General features: G+C 39.3%; 1 protein-coding gene across 5 annotated transcripts in view; it reads left to right on the plus strand.

The window, feature by feature from the left end:
* Positions 1-15,966, plus strand: part of LOC309687798 (olfactory receptor 2L5-like) — a 39,617-nt gene that overhangs the window by 6,047 nt on the left and 17,604 nt on the right. For 3 of the 5 annotated variants that reach the window (XM_082503001.1, XM_082503000.1, XM_082503002.1), the window contains one exon: positions 1,857-7,996. The exons of the other annotated variants lie outside the window; for them this stretch is intronic. In XM_082503001.1, the coding sequence (XP_082359127.1) occupies positions 5,432-6,370 (939 nt within the window). In that variant the 5' untranslated portion in view covers positions 1,857-5,431 and the 3' untranslated portion in view covers positions 6,371-7,996. Of the gene's footprint in view, positions 1-1,856; positions 7,997-15,966 lie in introns of those variants that run through there. 5 annotated transcript variants of the gene reach the window in all.

The raw sequence follows: 15,966 nt of genomic DNA on the forward strand, positions 1-15,966 counted from the left end.
GAAACTTAGGATAGCCAGGACAATTACAGAATGAAATTCCCTCTTTTTCGTTGTTTTATTTTTTTCTTCAAAAACTGTAAGAGTCGGCATAATATGTGAAAATAGTACCAGGAAGAATTGTACAAACCTTAAACACTCATGTGTTACGTTTTGGTGTTGTCGGTGTGTTGCTTTTGGCGTGACTGTTATGGGTTTCCTGTTTTACTTTGAAAGTCTGTGTTATCTTAGTGTTTTCAGTTTACGTTTCCCTGTCTCGTCAGGTCTAATTTGCCCCAGCTGTGTTTCCCTCCTGTTGTCCATTCCCTGATTGCCCTTCTATGTATTTAAGCCTTGTGTTTCAGTGTGTCATGGTCGCGATCTTCCCCCCCGTTGTAAATAGTTTGACGTCTGGTGTTTGGTGATGTAAATAAATGTGGTATTTTGCTTTAAATCTCGTTTTGGGATTATTTTTATTTTCCTTATTTTTATTTTCCTGCGTTGCACCCCGGTTGCCTAGGCCGGGGTGTAACATATGGGGGCTCGTCCGGGATCGCTGGAGGGTCCGAAGGAGGGACAGCTTCGGCCTTCTGTCTTCGCTGGAGGATCCGAGGGACCGCTCCAGCCTTCTGCAGCTGGTGGGCTGCGTGTCCGTGTGTGCAGCTGGTGGGCTGCGTGTCCGTGTGTGCAGCTGGTGGGCTGCGTGTCCGTGTGTGCAGCTGGTGGGCTGCGTGTCCGTGTGTGCAGCTGGTGGGCTGCTCATCCGCCTTCGCTGGAGCGTCCGAGGGACCGCTCCAGCCTTCATCCGCCTTCGCTGGATGGTCCGTGGGACCGCTCCAGCCTTCGTCGTCCGCTGGAGGGTCGGTGGGGCCGCTCCAGCCGTCATCAGCTTCGTCTGCCTTCGCTTCAGCCATCCGCCTTCGCTGGAGCGTCCGAGGGACCGCTCCAGCCTTCATCCGCCTCTGCTGGAGGGTCCGGGGGACCGCACCAGCCTTCGTCGTCTGCTGGAGGGTCCGTGGGACCGCTCCAGCCTCCATCAGCTTCGTCTGCCTTCATCCGCCTTCGCTGGGGGGAGGGTCCGTGGGACCGCCCCAGCCTTTGTCGTCGCTGGAGGGTCCGTGGGACCGCTCCAGCCTTCATCCGCCTTCGCTGGAGGGTTCGTGGGACCGCTCCAGCCTTCGTCGTCTGCTGGAGGGTCAGTGGGACCGCTCCAGCCTTCATCAGCTTCGTCTGCCTTCGCTGAGGGGAGGGTCCGTGGGACCGCCCCAGCCTTTGTCGTCGCTGGAGGGTCCGTGGGACCGCTCCAGCCTTCATCCGCCTTCGCTGGAGGGTCCGTGGGACTGCTCCAGCCTTCGTCGTCTGCTGGAGGGTCAGTGGGACCGCTCCAGCCTTCATCGGCTTCGTCTGTCTGGATCAAACTTTTCACTTGGTGTTAAATGTTTGATTTTTGGGTGGGGGGAACTGTTACGTTTTGGTGTTGTCGGTGTGTTGCTTTTGGCGTGACTGTTATGGGTTTCCTGTTTTACTTTGAAAGTCTGTGTTATCTTAGTGTTTTCAGTTTACGTTTCCCTGTCTCGTCAGGTCTAATTTGCCCCAGCTGTGTTTCCCTCCTGTTGTCCATTCCCTGATTGCCCTTCTATGTATTTAAGCCTTGTGTTTCAGTGTGTCATGGTCGCGATCTTCCCCCCCGTTGTAAATAGTTTGACGTCTGGTGTTTGGTGATGTAAATAAATGTGGTATTTTGCTTTAAATCTCGTTTTGGGATTATTTTTATTTTCCTTATTTTTATTTTCCTGCGTTGCACCCCGGTTGCCTAGGCCGGGGTGTAACACATGCTACAACAGTAACCAGCACGAAACACATAAAAAATGCAATTTCAGGAACTATGGCAAAGCTGCATCAATCCCACGCTCAGGAAAAGCAGGTCCACACACACCTAATGGAGCCATGACGAAGAGGCCAAACAGAGAATGGCACCAGAGTCCACAAACAGCGCTGGAGCAGCTCCAGTCGTTGCCATGGAAACCCACCACCGCAATCCTTCGATCTTCTCGACGTCCGCGTCCAGGCCAGCCTGGTCTGTTTCCGCGAAGTATGGCAGACATCAAATTTGATGCAGAACACCTGATTGTTCTGTAAATTGTTTGAAATGTTTATTTAAAAAAACACCTTGGCTACATTTTTAGGTAAACAGCTGCAAAAAACTTTGTTGTTTGCATAAGTCAGTGACTTTTTTGAAGAAGTAACTATATAATTATTTTCCCAACATTGGTCATTATATACTGTATTTTGCAGACAGAGAGTTACAGGACTCTCTCCCAGACCACAGACTCATACTCATAATACAAGTCAGAGCTTTACATGAAAAAAAAAGAAAAAAAGTTTTGTTTTCTAAAATTGGAGTTGAAGTTATTTTTACTTCCAATAGTGTTACAACAACTACAAAGGTCACGAACAAGATTTTTTTTCTAACTTTTCATTGTAAGTGGGCTAAATCAGTTAATTAAAAGTAGTCTAACATAAATGTAAATGCTGTAATTTTTATTATTTTCCTGAGTGGTCCAAGGGACCGCTCAGGGAGTTTGTGTGTACGCTTAAAAACATTAAAAATTAGAGGGAACATTGCCCTGTAGTATGGAGTGCCAGGACTGCCATAATGCATTAATTAAATACACCATTAAATAATTAATTAAATGTGGCAATAATTAATTAAAATTGGAATTAATTAATTAAATAAATAGTTATGACACATGTAATTAATTAATTATTGACACATTTAATTAATGTGGAAGCTAACAGAACTGAACTTTGAAAAACCCTGTTTGTGTCACCAAATACTGTTTTAATAATTTTTTAGCCGAGAATGTAGTGGTTTAATCTTCATGTGTCTGGTCGGTTTGTCAAGATACAGCCTCTTTGCAAAAGTGCTTCGATGATTTCGGAGATGTCTGCCCAGTCTCACGGCAAAGCGTGGGATAGACCCGCTCGCCTCGCAAGCAATCCCACCGACAAAGCGCAGGCCCCGGTACACAGCTGTAGTAACCCCCGCTGACTTCTTTTACTGAGGTTATATTTATCGGTGTTTTATTTCCTGATGTTCTTATGTGTCCTACGTGTTTCAGTCGCCAATTCTGAATTATAACTAACATTAAAAACATGTTTAAGGAGGAGAGAGAGCAAATAAATCTGTTTAACATCTGATCTTTGCGTTTTTGTTCAGTAATCAGCGTGACCTGTGTATAAACGCATAAAAGAGATAACGTTGGTGTTTCTGTCATGTAGTAACTGCTGGCTTTAACTGTACAAAGGTTGTTCGACACTATGAAACACATACAGACTTCATGATGTTCGGCTAATATTTTTATTGCGAATATTAATCATGAGGGTAAACGGCCCTGTACACCACGGAGCGAGGTCAGCATATCCACGATATCCTCAGCTCCATGAGTTAACACAAAGTTTCCCAGCTGACTATCTAACTTCCAACTATTCCAGAGACGTGAAAATATACAGCATAAAGAAAAGTGTAAGAGACTCGGCAGCAGATTAGAATAACAGTTATACATTTAATAAATCACCAAATGAATCCAAGAAACGAGCAAACCTGTTCCGACAATTTGAGTTTGTATTCCCTCAGCTGCAGACTCGCTGCTGTTTAAATGTTTGAAAAGGAAGATTAGATATAAAAAACGTCAAACATAGACTCAGTCTGCCTTCACATTTGATATGAGGCCAGCACGTATAGTGGCTGTGTCCTGTTTTAAGATCATACATGTAAAATTGTTGTCTGACCTCCGTCGATCCAGCTGCTCAGTCCGTGGTTACCATGGTTACTGCATAAGCAGCTATAATGTTAACAGCTGGCACTGAGGAAACCTACACCAGCATGGGTGTTTATGTTTTTCATTGCAAAAGAACTGTCTGAATGGTTAACTGAAGTTAACTTGGATAAATTATAGTTAAGGAGTATCACAGATACGACTGTTCACCTGAAATCAGCAGGCTATTACTGAAATACATGTGCTATATCATAAACTATGATATAAATAGGGAGGTCCTATTAACATGTTTAGTTTTAAAGGACACCTTCCTGCCTTTAGTCTCCTTCATGAGCAGTATTAGTTTTCTTCTAACATCCAGAAGTCTGCACCATGTGTTTCATAGTTTGTAACAAGCCTTTGACAGGTAAACATAACATGACCGAAAAAGCAAAAAACAAAACAAAACACGGAGAGTGGAATATGTAAACAAACCGGTTAACGTAACCCCCTGGGTGCACTCTGCATGCTAATTGTTAGCAGAGCTAGTGAAATCTCTGAAAACATCTGAGCACTTTTGCAAACATGTTCTATGTTGACAACCTGACCAGACATACGTCACGACATTCGCGGCTAAAACACTGTTAAAAGTGTAGCTGGTGACAGAAAAACGGGGTATTTTAAAACTACACCACCACCATTGCTGCCTGTGATTTGATCTGCATTCTGGGATACCTGGCTGCCCCAAGTTTACACAAGCAATCGATTATCTAGGATCGACCTGTTTTGACTTACTTTGCATGGCAACCAATCAAATGTTAGAGAAGCTGCATGGGCAGCGTTAACCCCGCCCCCTGAGTTTGATGGGTGAGGCTGACAGATAAAATTATTTCATGATGAGAGCCAGGCGCCATGACTGCCAAAATGAAATAAATAAATATATCATTAAATAATTAATTAAATGTGTCAATAATTAATTAAAATGTGAAATACATAAATAATTAATTAAATGTGTCAATAATTAATTAATTAAATGTGTCAATAATTAATTAATTAAATGTGTCAATAATTAATTAAAAAATGTGAAATACATAAATAATTAATTAAATGTGTCAATAATTAATTAAAATGTGAAATACATAAATAATTAATTAAATGTGTCAATAATTAATTAATTACATGTGTCATAACTATTTATTTAATTAATTAATTCCAATTTTAATTAATTATTGCCACATTTAATTAATTATTTGATGGTGTATTTAATTAATTCATTATGGCAGTCCTGGAACTCCATACTGTAGCATTTTGTGCTGAGTTATGTAAATAGAATTAGTGTAATTTAAAATTATCCTAAAACTATCCTCATCTACCATTGGTTTTAGAGGGTGGGGGTGACATCATACATGATGTAATCTGCAGTCTTTGGTGATATGTAAACACAGACAATTGATATCCAGCGTGATTTAATGAGGGAGCTGCCAAGTTAAGACTTCCTGTTGTTGTGAGACTTAAAATATGAAAGCACTGTTGTGTGTGTTCAAACAGGTTTGGGTTAACCCAAACCTGTTTGGATTTAGAAAGGATAAAACTGATTCTTTTTCTTTTTTTTTTTACAACTGTTTATCACTGTTAACAGCATATCTTTACTTCTTTAACTGCATCTGATAATTTCTGTAACTTAATATTTGTTAAATATGTCTTTACAGAATGCTTCAATCAAACTAACACATTTTATTATAGGTGGTTTTGACACAGTCAAAATGCCTGTAGTAGTTGGTGTGGTTATGCTGATAATTTATTTATTAGCTGTTTTGGCAAGTTTAGTCAATATCATCTTCATTGTTTCTGACAAGCAGTTACATAAACCAATGTATCTTCTGATTTGCAATCTTGCTGTTGTTGACATCTTCTATACCTCTAGTGCCACTCCAACAATGATCGGGGTTCTACTTGCTGGTGTTAATACCATATCATATGTGGAGTGTTTAATTCAAATGTATGTTTACCAGGTGGGAGCAACAATGGAGAGGTTTTCTTTAACAATTATGGCATTTGATCGGTTAATTGCTATAATCTATCCTCTTCAGTATCATAGTTATTTAACAATTACACGTACACTAGTATTTACATGTATTCTGTGGATTGTTGCCTGTAGTTTTGTGCTTTTTACACTTGTAACAGCTACACCGCTCCCTCACTGCTATTCGAGGCTTAGGTACACTTTCTGTGACTATGGTGCAGTTATGCGAACCACTTGTGTTGACCCAGAGAAATATTTCAACCAAGTTGCCATTATATCATTTTTTCTGTCATTTTTCACATTCACTTTCATTTGTCTTTCATATTGTGGGATCTTATTTTTTGTGAAAATATTATCAAATAATGACAAAAAGAAAATGGGAAGCACTCTTGTGAGTCACCTGATTTGTGTATCATGTTTATACTGTCCCCAGTTTATCATTGTTATCTTGACCAGGTTTGGTGTGGTATTAACTCTCGAAGAACGCCAGGGTTTATTGATTGGCACCATCCTCGCTCCATCTCTTGTAAATCCTTTTGTTTATTGTCTCAGGACAAAGGAAATTAAAAGTAAGATTATTAAGATATTCAGGAAGGTTAACACAGCTGGTTAGATCCTTGTGAACTGTGAATACACTTACTTACTGGGCACAAATACCTTACAGTATGAAGTGCCTTGAGGCAACTGTTGTTGTGATTTGGCGCTATATAAATAAAATTGAACTATTAAAATATTCATATATGGACTTTCGAAATCTTGTTTGGTGATTTGTGAACTTTTAAACGCTATTTAGGTGAGAAGTCACATTTAATGCAAAAATGTTGAAGATAATTTTCTTACTCAAATTCTGAAACACAAAATGTTCCAATTCGCCCTGGGACTTTTCTGAGTTTTGATTAACATCCAGCGACCACAAGTTTACAACTCAAGTACCGAACTAACACCTTCTCTAACTGATTCTTTGACAGTTTTTTAGTCATTATTTATTGTTTTTTGTGAGCAACACTGTGTGACAATAACAATTAAGTAATTCTATTATTTTGAAACAAAATACCAAAATTAATGTTTTAATGTTGTCTGAGCAGACTTTTATAACCCTAAGAATATTTATTTCCTTTGTGAAAACAGTTAAGCTTGTCATTAAAAAATTAAGTATCTGTTAAGAAGTCAAGGGTCACATCAAGACAGTTAGAGGATCTTTTTGTTGTTCAACTACTAAAATAGCAAACGTCAGATGGGATAGGAACGGACCGTAAAAAGAAAGATGTCTAAATTTTTCAATTATCTTCATGGATTTTTTTTCTATAAACTAAAAATATTTTCATCTTATATATGAGGAGATTTTTGGGCTACAACCCACATATTAAAGTGTGCTGCTAACTCACAAATGGATATATTATATGAAATATTAGTGCTCACTATATTTGTCAGTTAACACTTTGAAACATTCTCATTAAGCTGCAATCTGAATGTATGCTGTGACACGAAATGTTTTGCAAGGCAAATACTTTCCATGACATTATCATTATAATTATTACTAACACAAGAAGAGTGATAAATGCATCTCCCCTGACCTGATATTTCTTTTTCAAAGATATTTTACAATTTGAAGCATATTTTTTGTTTGTTTTATGCATGTCATACTGTAGGACATTGATTAAAAAAGATGATAATAGAAAAACTTTAAGAAATCTTTGGTTTTTGATTTTTTTCATTTACTTCCAGCCATATGCATTTAGTTTTTCCTTTCTTTTTTTTCTCTTTTTTTTGGGAGGGCTGCATAAGACTACATCTATAGTGAGTAAAATTGCAAATTGAATTTAAAATATATGATGGCAAACTCCAAATGACAAAATAGGACTAAAATCACTCAAACTAATTTCATATACTGGTTTTAAAACCTTCTTAAAGATATTTGGTCCGGTTGTATGAAAACTATATCCTCTGGACCAGGTGTGTCAAACTTAAATACACAGTGGGCCAAAATTCAAAACTGGAACAAAGTCGCGGGCTAACATTAATATTTATTGAAGATCTAGATATAAGAATGAATCTTTTCTTATTGACTCAAACAAGTTTTGCTGAAAAACTGAATATGGAACAAGCAAAGCTTAATACTAAACAATATATATATTAGCTGTATAATACCAGTAGGCCAGCTCTAATAGTAATTTGGTATTGGCTTCGTAATTAGGCTGCGGGCCAAATTTGGCCCGCAGCCTAATTACATTTGGCCCGCGGGCCAGAGTTTGACACCTATGCTCTGGACTGATGCCCAAAAACATCACACTAGAGGACATTGTTTGTCCTATATACCTAGGACTTTGACTTGCTCTTGTGTGCACTAATAATCATGAGTTAATAATCAAGCATGCATGTGTGCATTTCTAGTAAAAAGGAATTCTCAGTTTCGTTTTTAGTTTTTGCAACTGCACTTCAGGAAACGCTCATCGTTGTAGTCTGACTGACCGACCTTCTGTTCTTTTTTTTTTTTTTTTTTTTTTGCCTGTCCCGTTTGGCTCTTTTGCCATCAGAATTGTTGTCTAAAGGCAAAGAAAGATGCCCAACGGATTTACTTTACCAAATTGACCATCCCAGCCTTGCCGTAATGGTCCATTTGATTCACCTTTTATTGTTTATTTTATTTTCACTTACTGAATACGGGACAGACTTGACTGGGGGAAAGAAAGAGGGAAAGAGAAACAGCTGAGAAGAGGGACGGGGGAGAAGGGCAAAAGACAAAAACCAACAGAACGGGCAGAAAAAAAAAAGAAAAAAAAATGCATATATCAATCACCTGGATCACCTGCTGAGAAAGAAAAAAGAAAACAAGCAGAAGAGAACAAGAGTAATAGAATAAACAACATCGCAATGATATATGGGAATATGACAGTAAATACTAAATATTAAACATTATTGTGCAGCACATAAGATCAACAGAACACAGTGTGCTTAGAGGTAGGAGCCAAAAAGGGTGTAGTTTGTGGGTGTGATCACCCGTGTGTACACCTGTGAGCATGGACGCGCTTGTTTTTTTTAAAAGGTTCCTTCATGTAATGATCTGCTAGAGGGTGTGGGGGGGCATGAAGCAGGTATGGAGGAGATCAAAACTCCAGACATCCAGAGGCCCCCAGAACACAAGAGACCAAGGAAGACCAACAGAGGGTCAGCCGCGCCACTGTCCCAGAAAGAGCTGAGGAGAGTCCCAGATGAGGGCTCACTCAGCAGCCGCGGAGCAGAAGCCAGGGGGAGTTGCAGTGACGCGCCCGTGAGCTCCGCCGGCAGCCAGCCGTGCCTGAGTGACCGAGCCCCAGGCCGAGAGGCCGGGGGCACCCCACCTCCGAAGTGGCCCGAGCGAGCCCCAGGCTCCAGGCCCCGATAAGCGGCCGCCAAGGAGTGAGCCGGTGTGTACCTGGACGCCCATCCCCGGACTCAAAGAACCACCAACGCACCGATGTCTGAGGGAGTCCGCCACTGGCAGGGGAAGTGGTGGTGGGGGGAGATAGGCCTCCAAACCTTGGAGTAGGGCTGCTCAATTAATCGAATTTTAATCACGATTACGATCTGGGCTGTCAACGATCATTAAAAATGACTGAGCCGATTATTAGCCCCTCCCTCGTCCTTTACTCTGCTCCGTGTGGCAAATCGAGCGCACCTCTCTGCATTTCGAACACGTGTCACAACAATTAAGAGCAGCGGTCCCCAACCTTTTTTGCCCCACGGACCGGTTTATGCCCGACAATATTTTCTTGGACCGGCCTTTAAGGTGTTGCGGATAAATACAACAAAATAAAATTAGTACCGGTACCGAAAAAAAGAAAATTTATTCATAACACACATGAAAAGACCAAGGAAAACTGAGTAAACAATAAAAACGATAACAAAATAACGCTGAAAACCGATAAAAACCCTGAAAACTATACATTTCACACCTGAGCCTCAACTCTCACAGCCCGGTACCAAACGACTAACGGACCGGTACCGGTCCGAGGCCCGGTGGTTGGGGACCGCTGATTAAGAGGACCCGAGGGAAGCTCGGAAAGCTAAGCAGAAGTCATTTGGAGAGGAGAGTGACTGCCGTTGGTTGAAAAGAGAGGTAAAAAAAACTTCAGTGGTGTGGAAACATTATAGGTTCGCAGAGTCAGACGTGGATCAAGTAGACATAGTGTGTAAACTTTGCTACAGTGTCGTAGCTGCACCACAGAGCAACACTGCAAAGTTCACTAAACAGATGTTTACATTTTTCATTTATTTTTTATATTGCAAACATTTGCACTCTTATCAGTATTTGCACACTATTTTATGACAATCTTTAAAGTCATTATTCAATACATTGTTATTGTTAAATAAATATCGTCAAATAATCGAGATCTCAATTTCAGTGAAAATAATCTTGATTATCATTTTTGCCATAATCGAGCAGCCCTACCTTGGAGGGCCTGAGATGTCCCCAGAGAGGTGGCATCTGACACCCAACCTGACATATAGACACAGACATACAGGCACACACATACACAAACATCCATTCCTATCGTCATTCTCTCATATGCACTTACTCCACACTCAACCAACGTGGAGACAGACATAAAGAGACGCTGTACACACGATCACACTCCCCAAGCGTACTCTACGAACCAGGTCTAGGTACCCTTGCCCCTGGAGGGGGGAACTGCACCCAGACCCAGGTGGTGTTACCCTTTTCCCTGCGGTGGGGGGAGGCAGACCGCCCCGACTCCGCAGCAGCAGGGAGGACCCACACTCCAGACCGGCCAACTCCTCCTCCTAGCCCCCCCGCTCCAGCAGGCCGCAGAGAATGGGGGTGAGAGAAGACTCCAAACCTCCCTCCACCCGCTCATTGTAGTGTTGATGCATGTGTGTTCTAAGGTGCATTTAAAACCCAGGAGGGCATGGAGCTACCTGCCAGAGAGCAGCAGTACGGTGTACATTTTAGGACATCGTCAGGTATCAGACAAAAAATTGTCAGGTGTCAGTTGTCAAAAAAAAAGTTGTCAGGTATCAGAAAAAAAATTGTCAGGTGTCAGAAAAAAAATTGTCAGGTGTCAGTTGTCAAAAAAAAAAAAAGTCAGGTATCAGAAAAAAAATTGTCAGGTGTCAGAAAAAAAGTTGTCAGGTGTCAGTTGTCAAAAAAAAAAAGTCAGGTATCAGAAAAAAAATTGTCAGGTGTCAGAAAAAAAGTTGTCAGGTGTCAGTTGTCAAAAAAAAAAAAGTCAGGTATCAGAAAAAAAATTGTCAGGTGTCAGAAAAAAAGTTGTCAGGTGTCATAAAAAAAGTTGTCAGGTGTCAGAAAAAAAGTTGTCAGGTGTCAGAAAAAAAATTGTCAGGTGTCAGTTGTCAAAAAAAAAAAAGTCAGGTATCAGAAAAAAAATTGTCAGGTGTCAGAAAAAAAGTTGTCAGGTGTCAGAAAAAAAGTTGTCAGGTGTCAGACAAAAAATTGTCAGGTGTCAGTTGTCAAAAAAAAAAAAGTCAGGTATCAGAAAAAAAATTGTCAGGTGTCAGAAAAAAAATTGTCAGGTGTCAGACAAAAAAGTTGTCAGGTGTCATAAAAAAAATTGTCAGGTATCAGAACACAAGGTACCAGAGAGAAAATCTTCCTGCAGGTGGCGCTGTTGTCATGTCCCACCCGAATTGATTTCCAAATACGTCATCAACGTGTGACCGTGGGAGAGCGTAAGGTCATTGACCTCACCGGAGTTTTACCGTGGTTCAGGCTCCTAACGACACAAGGTAAGTTTAACTTTTTCTCCCTTTTGTTCATATTTTTGCCACAGTTGTGTTATATTAAGTTGCAGTTATGTTGTGAAAGTTACATATCAGAGACGGAAAGCCAGTTTTGTACGAAACCAAATCAGTACTATTTTTGTCTGGCTAATTCATTCTAGCTAGCGACAGTGGTGAAACGTGATTCAAATTTAAACTGTTCAGTAATTGTTTTGTATACATTTCAGCAAATGGACAAGCTGAAAGCTTACGAGCAGCTTAAAAAAGACCTTGAAAATGGTAATCCAACACTTTATTAAACTTTTTGGTAATGCTTGCAAGTTAATTTTTTTAACTGCAAAGAACCCTGACAATATCATGCTTTAATTATTTAACATGTATGGTATTCATATTTACTTCTCTTTATTAATATGCATGTTAACAGATGTATATAGTTATTACTTTATGATATTGTTGGAGTGCCCGATTTAAAAATAAATAAATAAATAAAAATGAAAAAAGATAAATTTCTCACAAAATTAAAAGATTGCAATTTAAAAGTTAGATAGTCATGTAGGATCTGTCTCCTACAGTCAATCTATAACTACTTACCCTTTTAAAATTTTATTTGAAGGTGTGATTACCCAAAAAGGCTTTGATAACAACATAAAAAAGCTCCTGACAGCAGAAAAATCAGGTAGGTTTTGATACTTTTGAACAACATGCAAAACAATCTCCTTTATTTAACATGATATGCTTAGCAGGTTATGATTGAATAACCACTTTATTAATAGATGCAATACATTTTGAAAGCAGATGACTGTGCAGTAGTCTGTGATTGTAGTAGAATTCTATAAACCACATGTTTCACATCAATGCCCTATTTATATTGCAGATGACACTACTTCAACACGTGGCAATGAATTTCTCAGTAAGAAAACCACAATTATTTTGCTTCAAGGTCATTTGTAATATAGAACTCGCTGTGGATCAGTTTGATTAACTTTCAGCTTCATCCATTACAGGTGCAGCAGAGGCCTTTGGTAAAGCCAAGAAACTACTACAGCCTCAAGTAAAGAAAAGGCAGTTTCCACTGAATGATAAACGTTTGGACCATGCCAAATCATTATTGAAGGTTAGTTAAAAAGTGAAGCTACCTGTATGACTATCAGCAATATATTAAAAAATAACTTTCTAAATTTGGCTTATTTTTTAATAAATTTCCCTTTTTTTCCTTGATGCTAGGTCAGACTGGCTCCCATGGAGTGGAAGCCAAGAACTCATAGAAAGTGTGGACGGTACCAGAAGTTAATAATGGACGAAGCTCCACCTCGAATCATTCTTCAAGGCCATGAAACCTATGATGATTTAATTACCACAGGCAAAGAACGCTTCTGGCCAGAGCGTACTGAGGGGAGTGAGTTCACTCTTTGCCATTCTGACGGGACCAGGTGGAGTAAGCAGGAGTTCCACAAAGAATACGGAACTGTTTCTGATATTACACATATGTGGAAAAGAACAATATACATCGGGCGACGACAACTGGGTAATAAAGTGTTCAATATTACTATTAACTACTGTCTAGCACTCGAATTTGTATGGTATGAAATAATTTTACTTTTTGTACAGAGGTCGTGTGTTTGGATGATCAAAGTTCCATCTCAGGTGTGTGCCTGCCCAAACCAAATTGAATATTTTTGATGTTATGATTGAACATGGTACACTGGCCATGTTGGGCATTATTCAGATATATTGCAATTAATGTGTTATTTTACAGATGAAGACCCTGTAACTAAAGTGGGTGGTGATGAAAGTTGCAGTTTAGGTGAATGCCTGGACATCTAACTAAATCATTAAAATTGACTTCTTTTTTGTTTTGCATTACATTTCCAACCTTTACACACTTGTTTACTATGCTTGGTCATTGCACAGTTACTGTATATAATATGCATCTTATTCTGCAGATGAACTTCCTGAAACCCTCATAGGACAAAGTGTTGCAGAACATGTAAAACCATGGCTTCATCTTGAACAGAACAATTAATTTCTTATCATTGTCATAAATGTGGATATTTTCACAGTGCACCCTGCAAAAAGTATATCTTGGCTGAATGTGTTCATAGGATTTCCATGCAGAAACATCCAGCTCAGCTGAATTTGAAACAGGGAGAGTCAGAAAGAAAAGCCAGTCCAAGCAAAGGAAGGAGGAAAATGTAGGGTCATCTCTAGGTCCAGGTGGAGCAGTGAGCCAAGACATGTTACCACATGCAGTTATTGAGTCAAAAGAAGCTATGGAGGGAGCTGAAGAGCTATCTGAAGGTGCTGGAAGTAGTGGGCTTTTGAGAGATTTTGCACAGTCTTTCAACCCAACTCCAAAATCGCCATCATGTAAGCATTCTTTCCCATTTAGGGCTAACATCATATCATCAGACAAAATTGTAAATAAAGGTTTTCATTCTTCACTATTTGGTACTCAAGTTCCTGGAGTAAACCTAGATATTAGTGATCCAGCAGTTAATAGAAGAATGATTAGCAGTAGCTGTATGTTAATGGATGTTACTTTGTGTTTTTTTTTTTATCCCCAAGTGTATCTTCCACGTGTTCCATATGTGGAAGAGGCTTTAATTACATACAGTGAGGACAATCTACTGGGAGAAGGAACATTTGGCAAGGTATATAGAGGTTCTTTTCATGGTACTCCAGCAGCTGTTAAAAGGATCATGTGTGGCCAACAAGGGATGGAGGACAGCGACATTCATCATGAGATAAATGTTTCACTGTAAGAACTTTGACACACTTTTTTTTTTCATTGTCAAAATCGATTCTTCCTCAAGCTGTAACATAATATGCCTCTATTTTGTTTTTTTTATTCGGACATGTTTCTGTTTTATTAGGAGACTGTCTCACCCCAACATCGTCAGACTCATGGCAGTTGCCCGCACTGAGTCCTGCTTTTTGTTGGCAGCTGAATACATTCATGGCGCAACCCTGCAGCAAGTGCTTCACACAGACAGCTGCTTGGTGAAGGTACCAATACTCATAACTTTATGTTTAATACATTTAGGTAGATGTGAATTATCTTAATACCCTCATATTAAAAAAGAACTTTTTATTGCTGGCATTTGTTTAAATATGTACTTGAAACCATCTTTGTGTACAACATATAAAAAGACTGATTCCTTTATTTTTCTCTCATGTTTTCAACCATTTAGAATTACCAAAATGATCTTTAATTGTCAAATGCCAGAAAAGTACCAACTTAGTAAAAGAATAATCTTAAATTTTTAATAATAAGCTCCCTTACTGTTTTGGTAGAATTGCTGTTTTTACTTGGATGAGGTCCAGACATTTTAGGTTTTCTTCTACAATATTCTTACAATATTTTTCAGGAATTTCTGTCCAGTCCTCCAGACAGGACTGGTGTAACTGAGTCAGATTGGTTGGCCACCTTGCTCACACACACCATTCACCTCTGCTTACAGTTTCGCAAGAGGACTGCAATCAGGGCTTTTTGATTGTCACCGCCAAACATTGACTTTGTTGGTCTTAGGTCCCATTGTAATTTATTGAAATTGAAATGGCAATTGCATTTGAATACTAATCCTATTTGAAGTAATACATTTCCAGTGGTAGACATGTTAGATTGTCACACCTGGCTACGCATTGTTTTATTAATATTATATATTGTCTTGATAGCTTGAAGGGGATGATGCCGGTTTCATATCACTGGACTTATCCATGGCAGTAGAGTACATCCATGCACAGAGAATCATTCACCAGGATATAAAGCCAGCAAATGTCATGGTAAGCCATACTGTATTTTTCTTTTTCTCCACTTTGTTTTTGAAGATCAAAATAAAAATAGTATATTATTTATTTAACTTTATTCTCTTCAGTCTATTAAACACTACATTTGAACAATGAGAAACTTTTCTGGCATATTCATATAAAGGATTTTTTTTTAAAGTAAGAAGCCTTACATTGTTTCTTTAATAGTCCAATTTTTCTTTAATATGTTGGTTCTTGCACACCTACAAAATTCCCAAACATGTTGTAAGTTTAGGCTTTACAAACTGAAAGTTTCTATTCTTTTATTAGTCTGTACCACTTGCTTAAGTGGAATGGGGATTAAAAAATGCACAGGACTATAAAACCGGGTTGGATCATTAACCAATCTGTTAATTTTAATGTTTGGTATAATAAACAATCTCAGAATAAATCTGCAGTGATTGGGTGATCTGGGTGCTAAAAGCTTTGAGGGTTTTTTTTTTTTTTCCCCAATTATGAGCTGTGGTCTTTGGAATGACATTTTTGATAACATTTGTGAAATTTTAGACAACCTGGTAAGTTCTCATATGTATACCTTATAGGTTCACCACCCTTCTAAAAAGGCAGTCCTGACAGACTGGGGCATGGCAAACATAAGAGACACTGTGATGCTTCGTCAAGGGAGTAAGTTCACTGCCCAGGCTACTGGTCCAGCTGGTGGCA

The sequence above is a fragment of the Aulonocara stuartgranti genome (assembly GCF_965226115.1).
Source record: "Aulonocara stuartgranti genome assembly, chromosome: 14".
Taxonomy (NCBI): Eukaryota; Metazoa; Chordata; class Actinopteri; order Cichliformes; family Cichlidae; genus Aulonocara; species Aulonocara stuartgranti.